This window comes from Nematostella vectensis, chromosome 14 (assembly GCF_932526225.1).
Source record: "Nematostella vectensis chromosome 14, jaNemVect1.1, whole genome shotgun sequence".
In the NCBI taxonomy this organism is placed as follows: Eukaryota; Metazoa; Cnidaria; class Anthozoa; order Actiniaria; family Edwardsiidae; genus Nematostella; species Nematostella vectensis.
Window position 1 is genome coordinate 10,780,464 of NC_064047.1, and position 22,034 is coordinate 10,802,497.

Below are 22,034 nucleotides of genomic sequence, written 5' to 3' on the forward strand. Positions count from 1 at the left end.
CGCTTCGCCGCCATTACGTGTCGGCAATAATGTATCGCGCTACATTGCAACAGGTGTATCAGTCTCCAACAGGCGGTTGCCGTCTGCTCGGGCAGTGCCGATGTGGTCTTTCTGAGGCCGGTCTGCAATCATCTGCAATCATCTTATACGTATACGCATACGTATACGCATGCGCATACGCGCAGCATGGAAAACTGCCGCCTAGATGCAGCGCCGGAACGGCAGCTACATCACAGCAAGCGGCTAGCTTTGTAGCCGATGGCGAAGATTGCGTTGTCCGGAACGGCAAGCGGTCGATCCTTGGTCTGCTGTGCGGCCGCCAGTGGCGGCCTTGCGGGCGGAGTCACGTCGTCGGTACCTTAGGTAGCAAGTGGATCGGTAGCTCGCTGGTTAACAGCTGGTGTACGAGTGAACGCGGCAGCTAGCTCCCGCCTACGTGTGTAGAGGCCGATCAATGACACTAGAAGACCAGCGACCCCGATAACCGAGCTAGCCGACCAAGCAGATTTGCTTTCCGGGACTGGTGTGTGTATGCCTTCGGCGCGCGCGCGCAAGCCCTCGCGTCCCTGCGGCTCGCTACCGACCGGCTACCCAACGTGTTGCACGACACGAAGTGTCTCTTTTTTCGCTCTGTTAAGTCGGTTCCACTCTGCCAAGCGCCTTCCAGCTTTGACTCGCCCAGGGTGTTTAGGTCGGGTCGTGGGTGGTTTGGGGCTGGTGATTCTCTCCGCCAACGCCGAAGGCGTAAACTTTAGGCTTTTTAGACTTTTTTATTGTATAAAATTGTTATTTGTAGTAGGTGTGACAGATCCGCAAATAGACGAGCTAATCGAGACGGATCAGTCACTTACTTATTTACATAATTATTAAATATAATTGTATAAGCAAAGTTTAGTAAGAATTACTATATTATGGAAATTTGAAAATTTGAAAAATTTTGGGAGAAAAATGAAAATTTAAATAAACACTTCTGGTCTTAGAGAAAAAAGAGCATTAACAGCATTATTTATCTGATGATAAAAAAGGGCAAACAAAGCAAACATAAGTATGTGAGTTTATGATACAAATAAATTGTGATACGTGCAGGTTCATGAGCAGCTTGTTTGTCAGGTTCCGCGAAATGCTGGGCACTAGTACTTCCTTGAGGTTCCTCCATTTGTGATGCAACTACTTGGTTGCTGAAGAGGTGGCAAGCTTTTAAATGAACGTCAACACGAGGTAGCAGTCGCAGACTCGCCACTGTGCGTTTGCTGGCAAACCACTGGTGAGTCCGCGACTGCTACCTCGTGTTGACACCGCGCGTCAGCGCTTGCCGTTCCGGCGGTGTTCACATGAAGTGCTACGTGTAACGCCCCGACGGCTAAAGCCATAAAACGACCGCAGCGTAGAGACAAGCTTCCGCACAATGTGCGAAGCTCGTTGTTGATGATGTAGTCCGACACTAGGTCATTGTGAAGATCGACCACACTGTCTATCGGCAGCGCCATGCCTACTAGCTTGGTCGTAAGTTTCAGAAAGCTGTCTGCCAGGGCGTCTGTAGTCCAGCTGGCTAAAGCGGTCTCGTATCGCTTTTCGTACTTCCTCACCTCCTCGGCCTTCATGCGTTTGACGTCATCGTGAGTCAGGGCCTTGCCTACCATTTCTTTCGACTTACCCGAGGCTACGAGGATCGCGAGTTTCTCCCTCGCGTCTGCTACCTCAGTTTGCTCACCTCCGGTTGCCGTTCCGACAGGATGCGTCGAGCAGTCCAACGACTCCACGGCCGGGAGGCCGGCGGCGCCCCCCTTAAGAAGACTCTCAAAGTATTCGTCGCTCATTGTGCACCCCCCTGCCGTGGCTAAGGTGCGACACGTGTGATCAATGCGTTATGCCCTAGGGCATACGTGGGCGGTGGTTTACTGCACTCACCGCTCAACAAGGGCGATGGTATAAGGGTGACGCAAGCAAAACTATAACTTCGAGAACTTTTTCTTCTTGAGGGCCTTCATGTACTCTTTCATCTTCTCTTCTGAGAGCTCCGCGCCGTAGTCATGCAGGATGGCTTTCATGTCCGCCTTGCTCGGGGTATAGTTGACCACCAAGGCCGCGATGTTCTCACGGAACAGCTTAGTGATGCTGGTGAGCTGCTTTGTGATCACCCACACGCTGATACCCACGTGGCGCTCGTTGAACGCCAGTTGACGAGCTGGTCAGAGCGCCTCTTTACGTCTTTCGAGGCCGCACAGTCGTCAAGTATGATTAGCGTATTAGTGCCTCCGAAGAGAGCGGAGACAAACCTCAGCAGTATGTCGATCGGACCCGCCTCAGGTGTGATGACAAACAGACGATTGTCGTATGTTTTGTTCTAGACAAAGGTAGGGCACATGAGTACGATGTAGTCAAATTTGCCCCGGAAAGGGCCGCGCAGCCGGTCCACTATGAATCGGGTCTTCCGCATGACGTCGGGCCCACGATGAGAGCGTTAAATGGGATGTTTTTCGGGTCCATACCGCGCTGCCGCAGCGCTTCGCGCACTTCGTGTCTGTGCTCAGTATTGTATGGACTCTAGCTGTCCGTTCATAAGGTTCATTTTGTCGTCGGCCACCACAAACACGTGACAGTTAACGGTACCCGTGCCGCTTGCCGTGCGTTTTATCTCGAGGTGCACACCGTCGCGGGTATTGACCAATCGGAGACCCCCCCCCCCCCCTTCCATGGATAGCACTGTCGTCCGTCGTTCGAAGGTCGATCCACAGAGCAAACTTGTTATCGCCATAGAACGACTCGGGCCGATTGCCGGGGCGGCGGGCGCTCCGCTGTGCCCCCCCGGGGAGGTCGGACGAACCGCCTTTTCGCCTCCCTCCAGAAATCCGTGGGGCCCAGCCCCTGGCTGAAGACCTTGTTTGGCATGCCGTCGATTGTAACGCGAACGCTCTTGATGTCGGGGTACACGAACTTCTCAGAGTCGCGAGCCCCTGCCGTGTATGGCTCTACAAAGAGGAGCAACAGACCACTCATAGACCTTCGCGGCAGGTTGACACTCTCGTTGATTATGCTGTCCGTTCCTTTGCTAATCACGAAGGTCTTGTGAAGGTTCACTTGCTCGTAGAAGAACGTTGTGCCATTTTGGTAGGCGGCGGCTGCAGACCGGGCGAGGTTGTCGTCCCCCAGGCTTTCGTATTCCAGCTCTAGATTTTTGATGCCATAGGATAATTTGGTAGCATCGCTTCCGACTACTACCTGGTCAACCGTTGCTAGCGTGATCTCGAAGAGCAGCGCCTCGGAGAGCGCCCTTGGGTACAGTACGCCGTGGTCCGTCAGCAGAGAATGGTCTAGCGGGACGGTGTACTTCGCCCCGTGGGCGGCGTTTAGAGCGTTCTCCCTGGCGTTACTTGGAGCGAAGCTTGCGCATGTTTTCTGACTGTATTCCCTACTCCTGATTGAACTTAACAAATCGTCTTAAGTAACATAATTAAACATGCATTATCCCATGACTTTGTTGGGCTAATAACTTAAGGTTGGATGGAGTTTGCTTTTTTCATCAGTTGAGCTAATATTTTTAAGTATTTTAATACTTAAACGTATTACAATAGTCTTCGCTGTTTTGCTTAGAGTTTTTCAAGAGGAACATATTCAGCAGAATTTCATCTACACAAAAATTATTATAATTAATGGAGATCCTTACCTTGAATACAGGGTAAATGCTGAAAAAGTGATTCATCAAGTTAACAATTCCAACACGACCCTATGAACGACCCTTAGCACGATCTCCACGAGGTACAAGACATGATCACAAGGCACTTTGATTGGATGGACGGTATGGGAGATACAAGAGACAATCTGATTGGTTAGACACTTGTGCAACGAGGACCATTCTGCAACGCGATATTGGGTTACCTGTGGCGAAATTGCTACATTCGCTCACGTCTCAAGAAAATCGCGTACGACTTTTGCGCTTTTTTACTCGTCGAGGACTGGGACCAACAACAAAAAACATGGCGGACCGTTGCAGCTGCAGCACTTGCTGCTGAAATTTTACGCCGTAAACAAATGGAAAAAGACGAAAAAGAGTCCGAGATAAGGAATGGCTGACAGAATGGGTCATATTGTTTAATCTTAAAAGAGCTACGTTTGGCCAAAAATATACGCGATTGCCGACGATATCTTCGTATGAATTTCCGCCATATTTGCAAACCAAAACAGTCACCGCCCCCCGTCTCTCCCCCTGAAAGGACGATTCGTCTCAATGCTTCCGTCATTTTACCAAATATGTGCACAAAGTCGTAAAGTTTTGAAACCTGTTTCAAAAATCCTAAAACTTTTTCGTGTCGTAAGCTAGTGTCTTAGCGGAGTTGTAGAGCTGATTTAGACTTTGCGACTTGTGTTGTATGCTCTAACGCGAGCGTGTCGCATGTGATGGTTGTAGGAAAAATCTTAGTGTTTAAATCGGCCTTTACATGCGCCATTATCAAAAAAACACTGAAAAACATTCCGAATACCCTGGGAAGTATTCTGAATAATCGCTAACTGTGTGAGATATGTATGCATATCGACATGTCTGGAGATAAGGACATGAAGCCCCTCTAAACGCGGTCCTTAGTGTAAATCGTGTTTTACAAGTGTCGCCGGGGAAGCATAATTCAAGCCTGGAATAGGATATGCTTAGGAAGCTTATTCAATTACTTGATTTTTGGCCTTCTGAGATGTGTCTGATAATACAAATGATGATCTAGATTGTGCTGCTTGCGTTGAGAAAGTTTAGCAAAGACGTATGGAGACGGGAAACCTATCCGTGTTTTCGCTTTGATAAAGAAAAAGATCGTGTGTGCGGAAACAGAGCGCGGAAAACGGAGATCTAAAACAAAGAGCAGATCAGGACAGGGTCGGTGTTTACCCTCCAGAGCCAAACATACTGTCGAATCCGTTGTATCGCGACGCCGCGTTTTCAAAAAACGATTTGTTTTGGTTTTCTGTTACGTCAGTAAAACCATTCTGAGCCAATCAGAATCTCGCTTTGTGCACTTCCCTGGCTATCCTCTGGACGAAAACCAGACAGTGTCGCGACAGAAAGCCGGGCAAATGCACAAGGCGAGAGGTGGCAAGAATCTGATTGGCTTAGAATAATTTGACTGGCGGAACAGAAAATCCCAAAAGACAAAAACAAATCGATGTTTCGAAAATGCGGCGTCGCGATACAACGGATTGGACAGTAACACACGGACAGCTCTATTTGGCAATGTCACGAGAACGAAGTGCTGAGTCATTCACGGTCCAGGCGCAGAGAAACGAAACTCTAAACGTTGTTTACCAGACATGACGGAAAAACATGACATGACGCATCAAATAAGCCCATTTCACATCGAATAAGGCGGAGAATTTCTCTGAGTACTTAGTAACTTATAGCAAACAAAATATCAAGTTCGACTTTTTTTAAATTGATGCGACTTTTTGTAAGGTGTCATTGAAATTTGAGCTTTTCGTCCCTGAGCTGATACACAGGGCAATGATGATCAAGGAAAAATGATCTTAAAAAGCCAAAATCTGGTTATGTGCACTTCGGCCTCACATTATTTGTGTTTTGAAAATCAGTCCGTAATACAAGAAACCTATAGACATTGTAAGAAATTGTTTCTTCTCTCTATCTGGAATTGCGCTTTTTCCAAGGTTTTTACGTGATGTCTGTTTACCATGAAGTCCTGTAAGATATTTTTCTTACAAAGTGTAGTTATATAAACTCGGCATTTTATGTAAAAATGAAGAAGATTTAAGTCGCGTAAACTTATAAAACACATAAAACTCATTTGGACATCAAAATCAGCAGTCACAAAGTGACGGGTCATTTCTTGTATTTTTAATAAGTAATCATATAGTTTTCGAGTTCAAAAAGCCGGAGAGACGCCTCGTGCAATTAATTTTGAAACTTTTGAAGAAAACACTTTTGTGCAAATTGATCCCGAATTGAACTCGAAACTTTATGCCTAACCATACTTACTGTTATTATTGTTTTATTATTACAAAACAATGCTCAATTGTATGCTAAAATAATGCTAACGAAACAAACAAAATTTTAAGTAAATTTATGCTTGCTTCCATTTATGCTAAACACTAATATATCAACACAGTTTAACGTCCTATATTTAAAATGGACGTGTTCCTAAGAGGACATAAATATTAATATTTGATGGGGATAAGATAAGCCATAATTGAACAATCAAACATCACGTCTGTGTTTGATGACTATTGGTAACCATAATTATACCTCATTAAATTGAATAATTCTGTATCTTAAGAAGGCGATGAAATAAAAGATTGACGAATTTTCAGCGAAAAACAATATTTCGCCCCATGACAGGTTCTCCAATAGGGTTCTGGATTCCGGATTCCTAGTGTGTGGATTCCGGATCCTAGTGTGTGGATTCCGGATTCCATGTGGGTTTTTTCCCGTGGATTCCGGATTCCATTTTTGTGTTCCAGGTTTTTTACAAAACTTTAAATACCTCCAGTGCCTATATGTTCTAAATCTTTCTAATGCCCGTAAAGTTTTGTTTTTACCTTTCGATTCCATTTATAAACGTTTTGCGTTGTGTCGCTCGTTGTGTAGACCACATCAAGAAATTTTAAAAGAAACAGTTTTTTATTACTCTCAAAAAACAAAACTGCATATCAAAGCATACTGTATCTTTTGTCTGTGCGTTACGTGGATAACTATGCTTCGATATAAGTCGAAAAATTGCAAATTTAATAGATCAAGGAAACCTTATTAACTCATCGGGCAATAAATGTTGCTGAGAATATGCCTACTTCTTTGTATATCAAAACACACTATCAGGCTCTGGTATTTTGTTTGATCGTGCCATTGTGGCCCGCTTTGGTGGAATATCAGGGCGAGTTTAGGAGAGCTATGGTAAGTATTTTGGCACGAGCCTATAACAATAACTAAATTAGACATCACTACCGTAAAATGAAACGCGTTGTTTAGCGTCCTGATAAACTAACGCCTTCCACTCTCCTCGGGAACGACTCTTCTGTTGCTTCTGTGGGGGTAGAAGAAGCCAGCCACTTTCCTTCTACGTTCTCATCTTTCCGTGTCTTTCCGTGTCTGATGTGGAACGATTACTAGGACAATAACCTACGCTTTAAGATCAGGCAGGGGCTCGGCCAGCTTGCAGTCTTCGCGCACCAACAGACTAAGAGACTTTGTCACGCACAAGTACTTTAATGTAATGTAATGCTGCAGTATAGCTTTGTGTCTCTACCTGTAATTCAGTCGAAACACGGCGAGAGGTCATATGCGAATAAACTTGAATTATTATTATGTCTTCTTCGGGAGTTATGGTTGCGGTCTGGTCATCAATGGTGAGGCTTTCTACTTTTGCCAGCAGAGATCTGGGGAATTGCCGTTGCATACCTCGCCGAAGGTATATTTCAGATGGTCATCAGTCTGATCGAGCCATCTGAAAGTTACGCTGTTCTTTTGGAATCGTCCAGTTGCAGCGATGACCAGAACGTCTTCCCTCATAACGGCGAGCCAATACGGAGATGCTTTCCGTCGGCAATCGTGTCTGACGGCGAGGATGTCGACTATCGTAAAATGAAACGCGTTGTTTTGCGTCCTGATAAACTAACCCCTTCCACTCTCGCCGGAAACGACTCTTCTGTTGCTTCTGTGGGGGTAGAAGAAGACTCTCCATTTGTCAGCCACTTTCTTTCTTCGTTCTCATCTTCCCGTGTCTCCACCGTCTAATCATCACCGTTCGCAATTCTCGAACGTCTGATGTCTTCTTCGGGAGTTATGGTTACGATCTTGTCATCAATGGTGAGGCTTTCTTCTATTGCCAGCAGACATCTAAGGGAATTGCCGTTGCATACCTCCTGGAAGGTATATTTTAAATGGTCATCAGTCTGATCGAGCCATCTGAAAGTTACGCTGTTCTTCTGGAATCGTCCAGTTGCAGCGATGACCAAAACGTCTTCCATCATAACGGCGAGCCAATACGGAAATGCCTCCCGTCGGCGATCGTGTCTGACGGCGACGATGTCGTCTTTGTAGTACAAGACCTGCACCCTGGTAATTCCACCGGTGTCATTTACTGTGACCGTTGATCGAGCTTCACTTACGAAGTCTAGCACGTCGTCTGAGCCCGTTTCGATTCGGTCAGGCAGCATACTCTGTGAGTATGGAAGGGTTCCTGTCAGCTCTTTTGTCTTAGCTCGGACATTTGCTTGTCGCACTCCTCTCCCATACTCCCGTGTAAATTCCCGCATGGTCTCTGCACGTCTGCGGTCTTCTGTCTCATCACCAGTCCCCTCTTTCGTCTGCGTTTTCTTGGATGGCCTCTGCATCAGACTTGGTGGATCGCCCGAGATAATCTTCTCCGGATAAAACGAGTTCGGCCCTGTGAAGTATGTAAAATGCTTCTGGTAAATTCGGAGCATGTCATATTCCACACAGCGCGCTTGTCTATAAGCATACTCCACCATAGTTGGCATGTCATGATCGGCACGCATGGCTTTGAAGAAGCACTCGACAGAAAAAGTTGTCAGACTCGCAAATCTGATCTCCGACCGACTTCAGATATGGAGAATATTCTAAGGCTTGCTTAATTGCCATCTCATCTGTGGAGATACAACACAGGTAGCCACTCACTTCGTTGCTCTTGATGGCGACAACGTCTTTCTCTGCACATGTTTCAATGCAAAATAGAACGTCTTCACCATAAACACGCCCTTCAAGATGTGGAGGCGGGGCATGTCTTATCACCGTCCTTGGGTGTAAGAAGCTCAGATTATGTGTCTGAACGAAGCCTTGAGGTGTCTGAGCCGCATGTCGCCCTTGGCCGTGGTTTCCTCGACCGCAAAGAAGGTAAGAAGCGACAGGCTTACAATTGAACTGTACTGCACGCTGGAATCGCGTTAATGCGGGATAAAGCTCCGTGAACGCCTCGGCCTCTACAACGCCTAGTGCACGCGAACAAAATGAATGAGCCTGTTCGTAAAACACGTGGTTCTTTGGGAGTATCCCAGATGATGTTAAGAAAGCAAGCATTGCTGCAGCCTCATCCATCTTCTCTAGGTCAAGTAAGAGATCCGCCTTTTTCGGCGGTTCTAGTCATAACAGAGAATTGTCTTGATGTTCTTCCTCATCGTCGCCTTCGCTAGTTGAGCTCCGTTCCTCGTCACTATCATTTGGCTCACTTATGTTTCCTTCCTCACACAGCTCTGATAAGTGGACGAGGAGGGGATGTGCGGAAGAACCCACAACTTTCAGACAAAGGCGTTTGATGTCGTCTGTAGCAGCCTCAAGAGTACAGGGCCTGTCCGCCACACCATCTGACACGGTTAAAAGGACATCAATTGAATCATTCGATGATTCTCCTTTGTTCCGAAGTTCAATGACATATTCCACCATTTCCTTCGCTTTGTCAGAGACGCGCTGGGCGATTGCAGTCATTGCCATAAATAGGCTTGATATGGACTTCGAAGCTTGCCCGTCTATCTTTTTGCAGCGTCTGGTGTGTCTCCTAAAGTTATGGATGTTAAAAGGCTTTCCGAGTTTTATTACACACTTGCAGGCAGTGCATTTGATTTCTGATTTGCTGATCACATCTGCCTGCTCTTCTTTGCCATTGAATTCATTGCTGACCTTGACCTTCATCTTCTGCATTTTCTTGTAGTCTCTCGATTCTGTTTCGCCTGTCGGCCCGTTGGTGTTGGTGTCTTGCTGTGGTGCCGATCTCGTAGCGGCGTTGTACATGCTGAGAACAGAGGCTTTGTTTTGTACTGCAAATTTTACTGAGGTTGTAACTAAGCGTATCCGCCATCGTTTCGGTAGCATATACTTTCAGAAATTCGGTATGGTTTTCATACTTCTGAAAGCATTGTAGAAAGAAAGAACATGTTTCAATCAAATCTTCGTTCTTCAAAATTAACATTTCTTCTTCTCCGTCAAAGTACGACAACTTCTGCTCATTTTTTGTGTTGAAGTTCTCTTTAAACTGCTTAGTTGTTTTTGTCAGAGTGAGTTATCCAATATTTGAGGCATTGACATGCCAAAGGCGCTGAATTTCCAGCGCATAGCGACCACTGGCATCAGGGGGGTTCTTGAAAACTTTTATTTTCAACGTTGTTGGCTGAATAGCGGTGAATGCTATATGAAGGAAAATAAAAATTACCATCCCCTACTGCCCATTCAACAAATTCTTACCTCAAGAGTTTTTAGAAAATAAAAAAAGACTCGTACGAACACCCTTACACTGAGCCTGGAATAGAAAAAAAATAGTCAAGAATGCTTGCTCTTCATGTCATTCATAATCCTGCTCCAAACATAAACCCCAGTCAACCCGTCCTTTCATACGCATTGGGGCTGATCTACTACATATATATTTTTGTAAAAGCAACAGTTTAGTAGTTTTACCTGGCTCTGAGCGGTATTTGGGAGCAAGAGGTTTGAAACAAGGTTCTAAAGCTTCCACTTTTGAAGAAGAAGATGGTGGCGCTGTGTAAAAAGTACACGTAACACTAAGTTGATATTGCAAATCATCCTCATGCATTAAACATTTTGGGGATATTAGTAGGATTTGCAGTACTTCCGATAGATAAAACCACCAGAGTTTGCTTATTCAATGTGCCTGCCAGCATATAATGTAAATCCTACCCAATAATAAACCAGCTAATATTATATTAAATGTTTATATTTGTATTGATCAAAGCGTTATAAACTGCCAATTGCTCAACAATTTACCTTTACGGAGAAAGGTATCTATTGGGCGCTGCTTAGGATGGCTGGGGTGTGATGCTGAAGTAATTGGCAGGCTGTTGATAATGGGAAAACCCTGATTATTTTTCACGGTAGGATTTTACAGTTAGATGTTAATTTAGTTATGTACCTCATCTCTTCCTGTTGGTTCTGGGTTGAAAATGGTGATAGCGGTTTGCCTTTCTTTCTGGGCTGATAAGAAACAAATAATACAAAACATATTTGATAGATAGAATGTTAAGCAATAAAAAAAATCTGGGTGTCCTGACTTGCTGTAAAATAGTGACCTATCTAGCCTTTTGGGTGTAAAGCTACACCTCAAAAAAGCTACAACTTTTCATATTTAGCCTTTCCATAGGTCCGCTTTCCCGGAGTAGATTGATACACTAAGTGAATATCATTTGTGCATTGAAAATACAATGGAATAGGTGCAACAAAGTACAACTAATTCTGGAAAACAGCCAATTCCAATAAGGCTAAAGTAGGGTTGAAACTTCTGCATCTCCGCTTTGTTTTGCCATCTCTAAGCTATGGAAATTCCTGTTGGCCACACCCACTTCGCTATCCCTTAGGGTTAGACAATATTTTCATAACAAGCATATGTAAATATTTTTTAGCGGGATCTCCGCCTCCCTCCCTTCAACCCGGAAAAAAGTACAACTGTATATACCTTGGCTGAATGGATGAATCAGAGCTTGAAGAGGGCGATCGCAGAACTCGCCTCCTTTTTTTGCTATATCCAAAAAAACCCAACATTAAAAAGCATTAGGTCATTTTCAACTAAAAATGCTCCCTGCCACACTGAGCTTTGGCTATGCTTTTATACCATAAAAATAGATATCTTTCAACATAAGATTTTACAACATTCAAACCTGAAAAAAAGTTATATTGTCTTGTTGACTATATTCCCTAAAAGTACTGTCAATAAAAATATACTAGTAAATCAACATACGCTCTTGTTTACCTAGACATTGGCGAAAGAGGACAACTTCTTTCTTGTTTTCTTTTTCTTTCCCTGTCATAAAAAATTATAAGTAACCCAAAGCAATTCACCATACCACTATTCAGTGAAATAACACTATGCCTCCCCTACACCTGAAAAAATGCCTCTGCTAAAAAAACTTTTTGATTATCAGGGGCGTACGCACGATTTTTAACAAGTTGCAGTTATAGCATTCAGAAACTGGATAAGGGCGTGGCCCCTCATCCCCGTAAAAAGCTCATAGCGCCCACTTTTGTGTTGGGAATTGGCAGCAATGCGTCAGATTTTTTAGAATATTACTGGATCCTCTGTCATCCTCGTCGCATGGCACTGAACGACATAACAATGTGTTTGGAAATAATCTGTGAACTATATAATTATATATTTTTTCCTCATTATATATATTAAACTACGTACATAAAAATGAATAAGCAAACATTTGATTTTTCCCTCGTTATGCAATTAAGATCACCAATTTCTTTTGCAGTCCAGTGACTGCAGGCCTATAACCTGCATACGCCCCTGATTATAATCTCAACCAAATATCAGTCCACCAAAAAGTATGTGAAAGCTATAGGCAATGGCCTTTTTTTCAAGTTGCATAATAACCAACAAAAAAGCAGTAATCAGAGTACAAGCTCATTCCCAATAAAAGAATTTAACAGTCGTTCAAATCAGGAAAGTGCACTTCCCTGTTCAAATCAAATCTTTTTTTTTCATCTTATTTTCTTCTGTTGCCTTTTTTGTCAGAAGAATTTAACAGTTGTTCAAATCAGGAAAGTGCACTTCCCTGTTCAAATCAAATCCTTTTTTCATCTTATTTTCTTCTGTTGCCTTTTTTTGTCAACATGTTTATCTTATTTTTTCAAACATGATTTTAGATTATTTTGTGATTTTGCCCCCTCCCCTTCCCCCCTCTGATTCCTGCTATGGCTTTGTTTGTTATACGAGTATCAAAACATACCTCAGACGTGTCTTGACGTGTCGTGACTGTTGAAGATTATAGTAGTATTTATTGAAATCCTAGTTTTGTCGATGTCTGTAGACAACTTTCACCCCAAACATTACCGTTGCATCGGCATTTTTCAAATGAAAGACAAAGAACAAGTAAATAAAGTCTCATTTTGTAGAAAAACTTAATTTCGCAAAGCTGTTTATATTTTTTAGGCGCACTGTGACAGCTAAATGTCAAATCATTTGACTGAGATGAAACCTTATAGATGTTAGCCTTGATTGGCCCACTTTATACCGGGCAGTGGAATGTTTTTTTCTGTGGTGAAAACTTTCTACAACTCGACACAACTAGAACATGAAGCGATTTCCCGTAAGTTAGCTCTTTGGCGGGCAATTAAGATTTTTTAAGAAAAACCCGAAAAGTTTACCGTGTGACTTTCCGGGTTTCTGAGTTTATCAGCGTTTTAAGAAACGACTACCTGGAAGCACAAGTAGTGCTTTTCCCTTCCCAATTAAAAGAAAACAAATTGAACTAGCTAATTATCTCATAAAGATCACTGATTCCACATGAAAACGCTGTGTAGCCATTTTGGGAAACAAGGTAGGTTTAATAATAACGGCAATATTTTTGGGGTCGTAGCTTTTGGGGTCACAGGTTTTAGGTCTTCGTTTTGTAGACACCCAACTTACACGTGTTTTGAAGTGAAAACTCTTTTGACCGATTACTTCGTCAAGATCAGAACTTCCTGTTCTCACAGATATGGCGAGGCGATTTCTTATGGGTGTTTTTTTACAATACAATAAATATTTAAATAATTGAATGTCATTATCAATAAGAATTCGAAAGAATAAATCTGCCCTTACCCTCCTTTGTTGTTGATTCTTGCCTGTGCGAAGCTAGAAAGCGAGAACTTGGAGGTGATTGATCGCATGTTCAAACCTACCCGCGTCTCATTGGCTAATAAAATAATAACCATGGAATGGCTTCTTCGTCAACCGCCAAAAGGTTGAAATGAAAATCACGTGCATATAAACAGATAAATCAAAATGAATTTTGGAAAAAGGAGCCAAATATTAAAATAATTTTTATACTTATTCTTGCATTCCGGATTCCAGCTTAAGTCTTGGATTCCGGATCCTAGTGTGTGGATTCCGGATTCCAGTAGCATGGATTCCGGATTCCAAGTCTCATTTTTCCATGGATTCCGGATTCCGGATTACCTGTCATAGGGCGAAATATTCTCGCCTACAACACACCCCAAAAACCTTGAATTGGTATCAAGTGATTGAAAAAAAACGAAGTCAACATACAGCCTTTTCTCGTATTTAATCTACTGTCTTTGCTTATTAGCTTCTGTGCTTCATTGTTTTGTATTCGATTTTGTTTTCCCACGTGGAATTCACGCCCTTTGTATAATTTACCTATATTTTCCGTAACAAGTATAGATTTAATTTTCACGTTATCCAAAATGTGGTTATTATGTTATTCATGTCAAAATTATCACAGCTAGCATTCACCATATCTTCTTTTATCAAATCTTTTTGTTATTCAAGCGGAATACCTTATCTATTAACTCGTTACTTTGACAACGGTTTAATTAACGGTTTCATTGATTTTAAAAAAGTATTCTATCCCTTCTCTTTGCTCAATCGGATCAGAAGCTTTTGATTAAAGGTGAGTGAGTCAGGTTCAACAAAAAATGTATAAATTTCTTTCGCTTGAAGAGAGCCATCTTAAGTTGAAATATTAATGTCGTTTCTAAACGCCTAAATAAGGAATAAGCCGCCTAAAGCGAAAAGGAGGCGAGAATGTTTTTGCAATAAACTAACTCGAATACTATTTCAGTGTTTTAAGAAGTTTCGAATAAAGGTGGTTAAATCCCCTTGGTTTATCAAAATACTTTTGGTTACTCGTCACTTAACACAAATCTTATTCTCCTCTAAAAAAAGTTTCATATCACGATAAAAGGATTACCGAATAGTTATTTCTATAAATCTAAATTTAGTTTTAGATATGTGATTGGATTTTAGTTTTTCGTCTGATGTTTTCAAAGTATTATCATTTTTTTCTGTTATAATGGACAATCATTGAAGCCAAAAAACAAAAGGCAGAGTACAGGTTCCTCATAATTCTCGACGTTAAATAATATGAAAAAATTCCCTCCTTTTAATAAACGCTCTTCCCACTAAAACAGACTTTGTGTAAACCGATTGGATTGTTCAACGACAGCCAAAAATAATAGAATTTGATTGTAATTTCAAAAGCGGCACCTGGAAATGCGTTTTGTCTGAAAAATTTCCCCACTTTCAGCCAAACCAGGACGTGAAACGTTTGCACTGTAAACTCCTCTAACTACGCACGCTACTGTATGAGCAATGTCATTAGTTTATATTATTGATCTGTTTCTGACTACCTGTTTTGCTTTTTTCCATTGAACGCCAAGTGCGAACGCATTCGTTTCGATCTCGTTGCCCTAGCCGTCGTCGTCGTTTTACAAACGACGCGCGTTACCGTAGGCACCTTTACAGTTTTATAAAGCTAACCATGTTAGAGCATGCAAGATGCGTGCTATCTGATTGGCATAAACTTCCCTAACCAGCCAGCTAGGCAAAGAAATGTTTTACATCAGACCACGAATCTTCCTGGTTATGAAGTCCGTGTTAATATAAAACTGCAATCATCGAATGCTGATTGCCTAACTTTGCTATAAAACGTTGCCATAAGTAGCGCGCGTTTTGTAAATTAACCAATGAGAATTTGAGAAACGTACTATCTATTTCAAATGAACTTCACTAGCCAACCAGGCAAGGAAATGCTCAAGTACACAATAAAACACGACGGAATCCTCCTTGTTGAAGTTCGGGTCAGCCAAAAATGTTGTGCTCGTATGCAAATTGTCTTACTTAGGTAAAGGGGCAGTGTCGGTAAGAGCTTTTTGCAATAGCTCTCCGGCCCGGACACAATAAACACTCTCTACCGCAAAGGAGTCTTACTAAAAAAATACTCACAGACCCAAACCAAAGGGCGCGAACTCCAAGCGTAAATCAAAACCAACACAATAATTCATAATAATACAATATTAATCATCATCATTATCATTCACAATAATAACAATCATTCATAATAATACTTTTTTTGTAGAAATTAGTGAATAAGAGATGGCATCTTGTCGTAGAAAAGTCATTGGTTGCGATAACCCGGAGTCGCCGATGACCCTTGCTAAACTAGAGGACCTGACCCTCGACGGTGAACACGTGGCAATCGAAGACATAGCAACATTCATGGGAAAGCAGGGGCACGAGTACTCGGTCCTGAACGTGGATTTTGAGAAAGAGTTGATGATTCTTGTCAGGACAGGAGGAGGCGTCAACCTGAAGACTGCTCCATTCGTCTACAGGGTAAGACGTCATATCTGAATTAATGTGCTTATAAATATGCTAATAATTGTGCATATATAAATATATAATGCGTGAGTGCAGGCGTTCATAGAACAGTGCTCAATACTTTTCTATAGAGTGGGATATATCTTGGTTTGTAGGAAAAAAAACACGCGAACTACCGTTTCATCTCTACAAGCCTGTTTCGTTGTTGCCCACTCATCAGGAGATTTATTAAGAATATATTGCTATCATCACTTATATACTATCTATATACAAAATTTACATAAAAATAGAGCGCGAAATTTGAATGGCTGTTATGATGAAATTGAATAGTTCAGCTGTTGCATAACAAGGCTTTGTTCCTGTGGCGGCACGAAGACACTAGCTCGTTACGCTTGTTTAAAGCTGATGGCTTGGGTTGGCGAATAATGATCAGTTTTTCTTTGAGGCAGAGATTACATCTTTTGCTAGAGCTGTTGTAGGCGTGTTGTATATATATATATATATATTTATTTATATTGTATTTATATATTTATTTATATATATAACAATTATTCGGCCAAGTGAATAGCGGTGGATAGTCCCCGAGACGCGAAGCATTTTGCGTACACAGGGGCCCTTGGTGTCAAAAAGGCTGGTCATCTTTATTAGAGAACCATCAAATACTATGCTTTTACATATGATACCTATGACTGCACATTTCTCCCCCCCCCCCCTCAGCCAATCCTGGGTACGCGCCTATGTTCTGAAAATTAAAATTTTTGTCCTGAGTGACACAAGTTCGCTTAGCATGTAACAGGTTTATATATATCCCAGGCCCAGCGCAGACACGCCTTAGAGGTGCTGTGTATCCCATTCGCGGATCTGGACAAAGTGGAGCCAGTTATTGCACCGAGAGTGTCAAGCGTTACAAACGTGTTCTTACACAACACAGGTAATGCATCATCATATTCATCATCATTATTATTATCATTATATTCATCTTCATCGTAAACATTATCGTCATCATGATCGTCTTCATCATCATCATCACCATCATCATTATTTTCATCGTTATCATCTTCCAAATCGTCATAACTACCACTGCTATAAACATAACCATCATCATCATCATCATCATCACCACCAACACGATCATCATTATCTCTATCAACAGCGTATAACACTATCACCAGCATCATCATTAATAACACCATTTCCACTCACCATCATTAATACAATCATCATCATATCACAGCCACGTCCCACTATATCATAATCAGTATCATTATCACCATCACCATCGCCATCACGATCACCATCACAACCATCATCATTATCACCACCATTTCCATCGCCATCACCATCACCATCACCATCACCATCATCATCACCACCAGTAACACTCATCGTCATCGCCCTCATATGCAGCAGCTTTGGCCAACTACGTCGTCTCTGATGATCTCACTTCTGCTCTCAGGTCGTTGTGGTTCCACCCTGTTGTGCAAGGCCCTTGAGAATCTCTCCACCATTCAGGGTATCTCCGAGCCGAGCCTTCTAACAAGTATAGGAGCAGTTGGCAGAATCCGCACAGACAAGAACACCGTCATAGAATCACTCAATAACGCTGTCAAGATGTCCTACACTGAGTTAGTTAAGATTACGCGCATAGGGATTATGCTTTTAAACAATTTCTTCATTTCCCGTGCGCCAAGTAAAACCACTATATGCTACAAGACAACGGCTGAAACCATCTTTGGAGCTGAGATTTTACAAGACGCGATTCCTTCATCAAAGACTATTTACTTGTATCGTAGTTGTTACGCAGTTAACGAAAGCATAGCGCGCATTTTTACGCATAACTCGTATTTTCTCTACTGGCTGATTACGACCCTTCGTCTGGATACTTTCTTGCTACAGAGATTGAAAACACCAGAGATAGATTTCAAAGGGTCCTGGTCGTCTAAGTACCATAAGGTTCCATTCCCACGCGATTTCATTTGGAATTTCACTCATTATTGGTGGATGACCGTCGAGAAGGCCGTTTCTCTAACCAAGCGAGATCCTTCTAGATTTTTCCACGCCATTCTTCACTATGAAGACTTGAGGAAGCAGAAGGAGAGCCTCGTTTTGAAGGTCGCTCTTCGCCTGGGGCTTCTCCCCGAGGGGGATAGATCACGTGAGCTGGCTGCTGTCACCAAAGCGTTCAAGGCTAACAGCCAATCAGGTGTGGCATTAGAATCCAAGCGGAGAGTTGACGATGTCGGAGATGTGTGGTTTGGGGAATGGGAACGAGCGTGTATTGATAAGGTGTTGCAGCACCTCGGTGAAGACGTCACAGATGGGGATTTTAGACTTCACGGGACTCTGTGAATTAGTTAATCAAAATGTACGCAATACTTCCTATAGAAATATGCAGATGAAGATTATTGCGGGCTATATTTAAATCTCAGTTTAATGTCTTATAAACATTAAAATATTTGCAGTTGCTTAGCGGCAGTGTCTATTGTAGGCTCGCTATGTAATAGGGACATCCGTGGTAGGGAATCCACACGGCTTGGGACAATACAATGTTAGGGTCATAAAGGCTCGCTATGTGATAGGGACATCCGTGGTAGGGGAGCTATGCAATAGGAGCTATACAAGGGTATGGTCATGCTGGCTCGCTATGTGATAGGGTCATCCATGGTATGGTATCTATGGGGTATTGGTTATACAAGGGTAGGGTCATGAAGTCTCGTTATGTTATAGGGTCAGTCGTGGTAGGAATGCTGTGCAATAGGTTTTGGCTGTTACATAAACATATGTCAGGAAAAAAGCCAAAAGGGAATTTGGGTCCTGAATAGAAAGAAGTTAATGTTATTTGTCAGCGTATTTGCGGGAGCTTAGGGATTCACGTAAAGCATGAAATAAAATATGTAATAAAAGCTCTAACAAAAGCCCTAATTTACTACAATGATACCTTTATTATAGGACTGGAAAATGGCGGCTGCGGGGAGCCATAGACTTCCGATATCAAAATAGGGCAGTAACCAAGGGTAGCGTAATTGCTTGATAAGCTTGAATAAGCTTTCGCTCTTGTAAGTCTAAGCAAAACATTGGTTTTTCGTCTTTTACCGTGTAAGGTCAAACGGACTAGAACACCCAAGACAAAGACGAAGTAACAACAACGAGGTAGACGCTTGGTCTTTACACTGAAAATGGTCATTGTACTGGCCCTGAAAACGCAATACCCCTGTCAATATACCAGCCCTGACAATGCAATTCCCCTTTAATATACCAGCCCTGACAACGTAATACATTTGTCAATATTCAAGACCTGATAACGTAATACCATTGTCAATATACAGGCCCTGACAACGTAATACCATTGTCAATAAACCGGCCCTGACAACGCAATGCCCTTGTCAATATACCAGCCCTGACAACGTAACACTTTTGTCAATAGACCGGCCCTGACAACGCAATGCCCTTGTCAATATACCAGCCCTGAGAACATAATGCCCTTGTCAATATACCAGCCCTGACCACGTAATACCCTTGTCAATATACCAGCCCTGATAACCTAATACCATTGTCAATATACCGGCCCTGCAAACGAAATACCCTTGTCAATATACCAGCCCTGAAAACGCAATACCCTTGTCAATATACCAGCCCTGAAAACGCAATACCCTTGCCAATATACCAGCCGTGAAAACGCAATACCCTTGTCAATATACCAGCCCTGAAAACGCAATACCCTTGTCAATATACCAGCCCTGAAAACGCAATACCCTTGTCAATATACCAGCCCTGAAAACGCAATATCCTTGTCAATATACCAGCCCTGAGAACATAATGCCCTTGTCAATATACCAGCCCTGACAACGCAATGCCCTTGTCAATATACCAGCCGTGAAAACGCAATACCCTTGTCAATATACCAGCCCTGACAACGTAATACCCTTGTCAATATACCAGCCCTGACAACGCAATGCCCTTGTCAATATACCAGCCGTGAAAACGCAATACCCTTGTCAATATACCAGCCCTGAAAACGCAATATCCTTGTCAATATACCAGCCCTGAAAACGCAATACCCTTGTCAATATACCAGTCCTGAAAACGCAATTCCCTTGTCAATATACCAGCTCTGAAAACGCAATACCCTTGTCAATATACCAGCCCTGACAATGCAATACCTTTGTCAATATACCAGCCCTGACAACGTAGAACCCCTTTAATATACCAGCCCTGACAACGAAATATCCTTGTCTATATACCGGCCCTGACATGGCAATACGCTTGTCAATAAACCAGCCCTGACAACGAAATACCATTGTCAATATACCAACCCTGAGAACGCAATACCCTTGTCAATATACTGGCCCTGACAACGCAATACCCTTGTCAATATACTGGCCCTGACAACGCAATACCCCTTTAATATACCAGCCCTGACAACGCAAAGCCTTGTCAATATACCAGCCCTGACAACGCAATACCCTTGTCAATATACAAGCCCTGACAACGTTATACCCTTGTCAATATACTGGCCCTGACAATGCAATATCCTTGTCAATATACAAGCCCTGAGAACGTAATACCATTGTCAATATACCGGCCCTGACAGTAATGCCATTGTCAATATCCCAGTATTAATGCCATTAAATTATCTACATGATGCCAGGAAACACAACCTAATCTCACTCATTGTATCAATACAACAGGAAACCCACTAGTGGATGCCCTTGGGCAGAATGCCATTAGGATTAATAATATATTACAATATTCGTTTCTTTGCAAGCAAGTTCACACAGAAACTTGGTATTGAAGAACATCATGCAAAATAGCCCAGCATGGAAGTCATCAAAAGGCGCAGATCTTGCAAAATATAAATGATAGAGAGAACATAAGGTCAATATTACAACAGCGTTAAAGGCGCAGATCTTTTAAACAAATAAATGATAGACAGAAGGTCGATATTACAACATAGCGTTACTTACCGATGGACGCTCTCTGAAAATGACGTGAAGCTATCAAACGATCTCGCCGCTTCTCAGTTCATTAAGCTTAAAAGATAGCCTGAAGGCTGAGCTGGAAGTTTCGAAACAAAAACACAGCTCTGTTTTATCCATTCAATGAGGCCTTTGCGAAATGAAATATGATCGCAGGAGACTATTAGATCGTACCAGTTGCAGCTCAACAATGGCCAGCAATAGATATCAGACAGTTATCATTCGAGAGAGTTTTAATCGTGTTTGCAAAACACTTGCTGAGTGCCCTGATTTGGTTTTCAGAACTCACAGTTGATTGACATGTATGTACTTTGTGTTCGGCTTGAATGTTCAGTGCGGATTCACGCATAATTGGATACGTTCTGCCTCGGAGAATCAAAAACACACGACAGTGGACAAAACCAGAAAAAAAAAACAAGCCACCATGTAGTGCGGATTGGCTGTGTTTTTGTTTCGAAACTGCAAGCCCAGCAGACCATCGCATCCTTTGATATTCGGCCCGCCGAGGGCAAAATTTTGTCCTCTGTCTACTCGTGTCCGTACTTGTCTTCTGTCATAACCTGAAAGATCCTGTCAACAACTATCCTTGTACAAACAGCTAAAAGTACGTAAGTAGCGCGGATTGGCCAAAAAGGTGAGGGCTGTATTTCTAGATACTATACTCGTTACAAACTCCACATCCCGAATAAAATGTCCTTAGTCCCAATCCCCTGCAATTTTTTTCTCCCAAAAAATTCGAGACTTGAACCAGAGAAAAAATCAATCACCTTCTCATCAAATCAAAGTTGTATAATATATACAAGTATATATATATATATATATATATAATATATACAAGTATATATAAGTATATATAAGTCTGCCCTGAAGAAGTCTTATTAAAGACGAAAATTTGGCAGAGTCGATTTCCAGTTTTTGGTGTATTGTATTCATTGTTCTGGTACGAGATCGCGACAGTTTGGGCTTTTTTATTCTATTCCCTTGCTACATGAGTGAACATTTG

General features: G+C 42.3%; 3 protein-coding genes and 1 long non-coding RNA gene across 5 annotated transcripts; 1 reads left to right on the top strand and 3 right to left on the bottom strand.

Annotated features, from left to right (window-relative positions):
* Positions 1–6,439: 6,439 nt before the first annotated feature.
* LOC125559921 lies at positions 6,440–8,508 on the bottom strand. The gene has a single exon (XM_048722204.1). It carries the CDS (start codon positions 8,485–8,487, stop codon positions 7,720–7,722), a length of 768 nt encoding a protein of 255 aa, XP_048578161.1. The 5' UTR covers positions 8,488–8,508; the 3' UTR covers positions 6,440–7,719.
* Positions 8,509–8,970: 462 nt separating this feature from the next.
* On the bottom strand, positions 8,971–10,893 carry LOC116612375. 2 transcript variants are annotated; one of them, XM_048722205.1, is made up of 4 exons: positions 10,866–10,893; positions 10,721–10,791; positions 10,394–10,474; positions 8,971–10,126 (listed from the first exon to the last, which is right to left on the bottom strand). In XM_048722205.1, the coding sequence occupies exon 4, from the start codon at positions 9,812–9,814 to the stop codon at positions 9,089–9,091; it is 726 nt and encodes a 241-aa protein (XP_048578162.1). In that variant the 5' UTR covers positions 9,815–10,126; positions 10,394–10,474; positions 10,721–10,791; positions 10,866–10,893; the 3' UTR covers positions 8,971–9,088. The 2 variants fall into 2 exon arrangements, with proteins under 2 accessions (XP_048578162.1, XP_048578163.1); XM_048722206.1 differs by having other exon boundaries at positions 9,643–10,126; positions 10,866–10,887.
* A 4,740-nt stretch (positions 10,894–15,633) lies between these two features.
* Positions 15,634–18,977, top strand: LOC116612374. Its single transcript, XM_048722209.1, has 3 exons — positions 15,634–16,070; positions 16,869–16,986; positions 17,512–18,977. Exons 1-3 carry the CDS (start codon positions 15,831–15,833, stop codon positions 18,402–18,404), a joined length of 1,251 nt encoding a protein of 416 aa, XP_048578166.1. The 5' UTR covers positions 15,634–15,830; the 3' UTR covers positions 18,405–18,977.
* Positions 18,978–20,438: 1,461 nt separating this feature from the next.
* On the bottom strand, positions 20,439–21,152 carry LOC116612372. Its single transcript, XR_004293882.2, has 2 exons — positions 21,020–21,152; positions 20,439–20,897 (listed from the first exon to the last, which is right to left on the bottom strand). It is a non-coding gene; the product is annotated as an uncharacterized LOC116612372 (long non-coding RNA).
* Between the last annotated feature and the right edge of the window lie 882 nt (positions 21,153–22,034).

Excerpts from the sequence above, each read along its gene's own strand:
- LOC125559921 (XM_048722204.1), bottom strand. The coding sequence starts at position 8,487 with ATGCGTGCCGATCATGACATGCCAACTATGGTGGAGTATGCTTATAGA.
- LOC116612375 (XM_048722205.1), bottom strand. The coding sequence starts at position 9,814 with ATGCTACCGAAACGATGGCGGATACGCTTAGTTACAACCTCAGTAAAA.
- LOC116612374 (XM_048722209.1), top strand. The coding sequence starts at position 15,831 with ATGGCATCTTGTCGTAGAAAAGTCATTGGTTGCGATAACCCGGAGTCG. Across the intron at positions 16,071-16,868 it reads CTGCTCCATTCGTCTACAGG|GCCCAGCGCAGACACGCCTT; the intron begins GTAAGACGTCAT and ends TATATATCCCAG. Across the intron at positions 16,987-17,511 it reads CGTGTTCTTACACAACACAG|GTCGTTGTGGTTCCACCCTG; the intron begins GTAATGCATCAT and ends TTCTGCTCTCAG.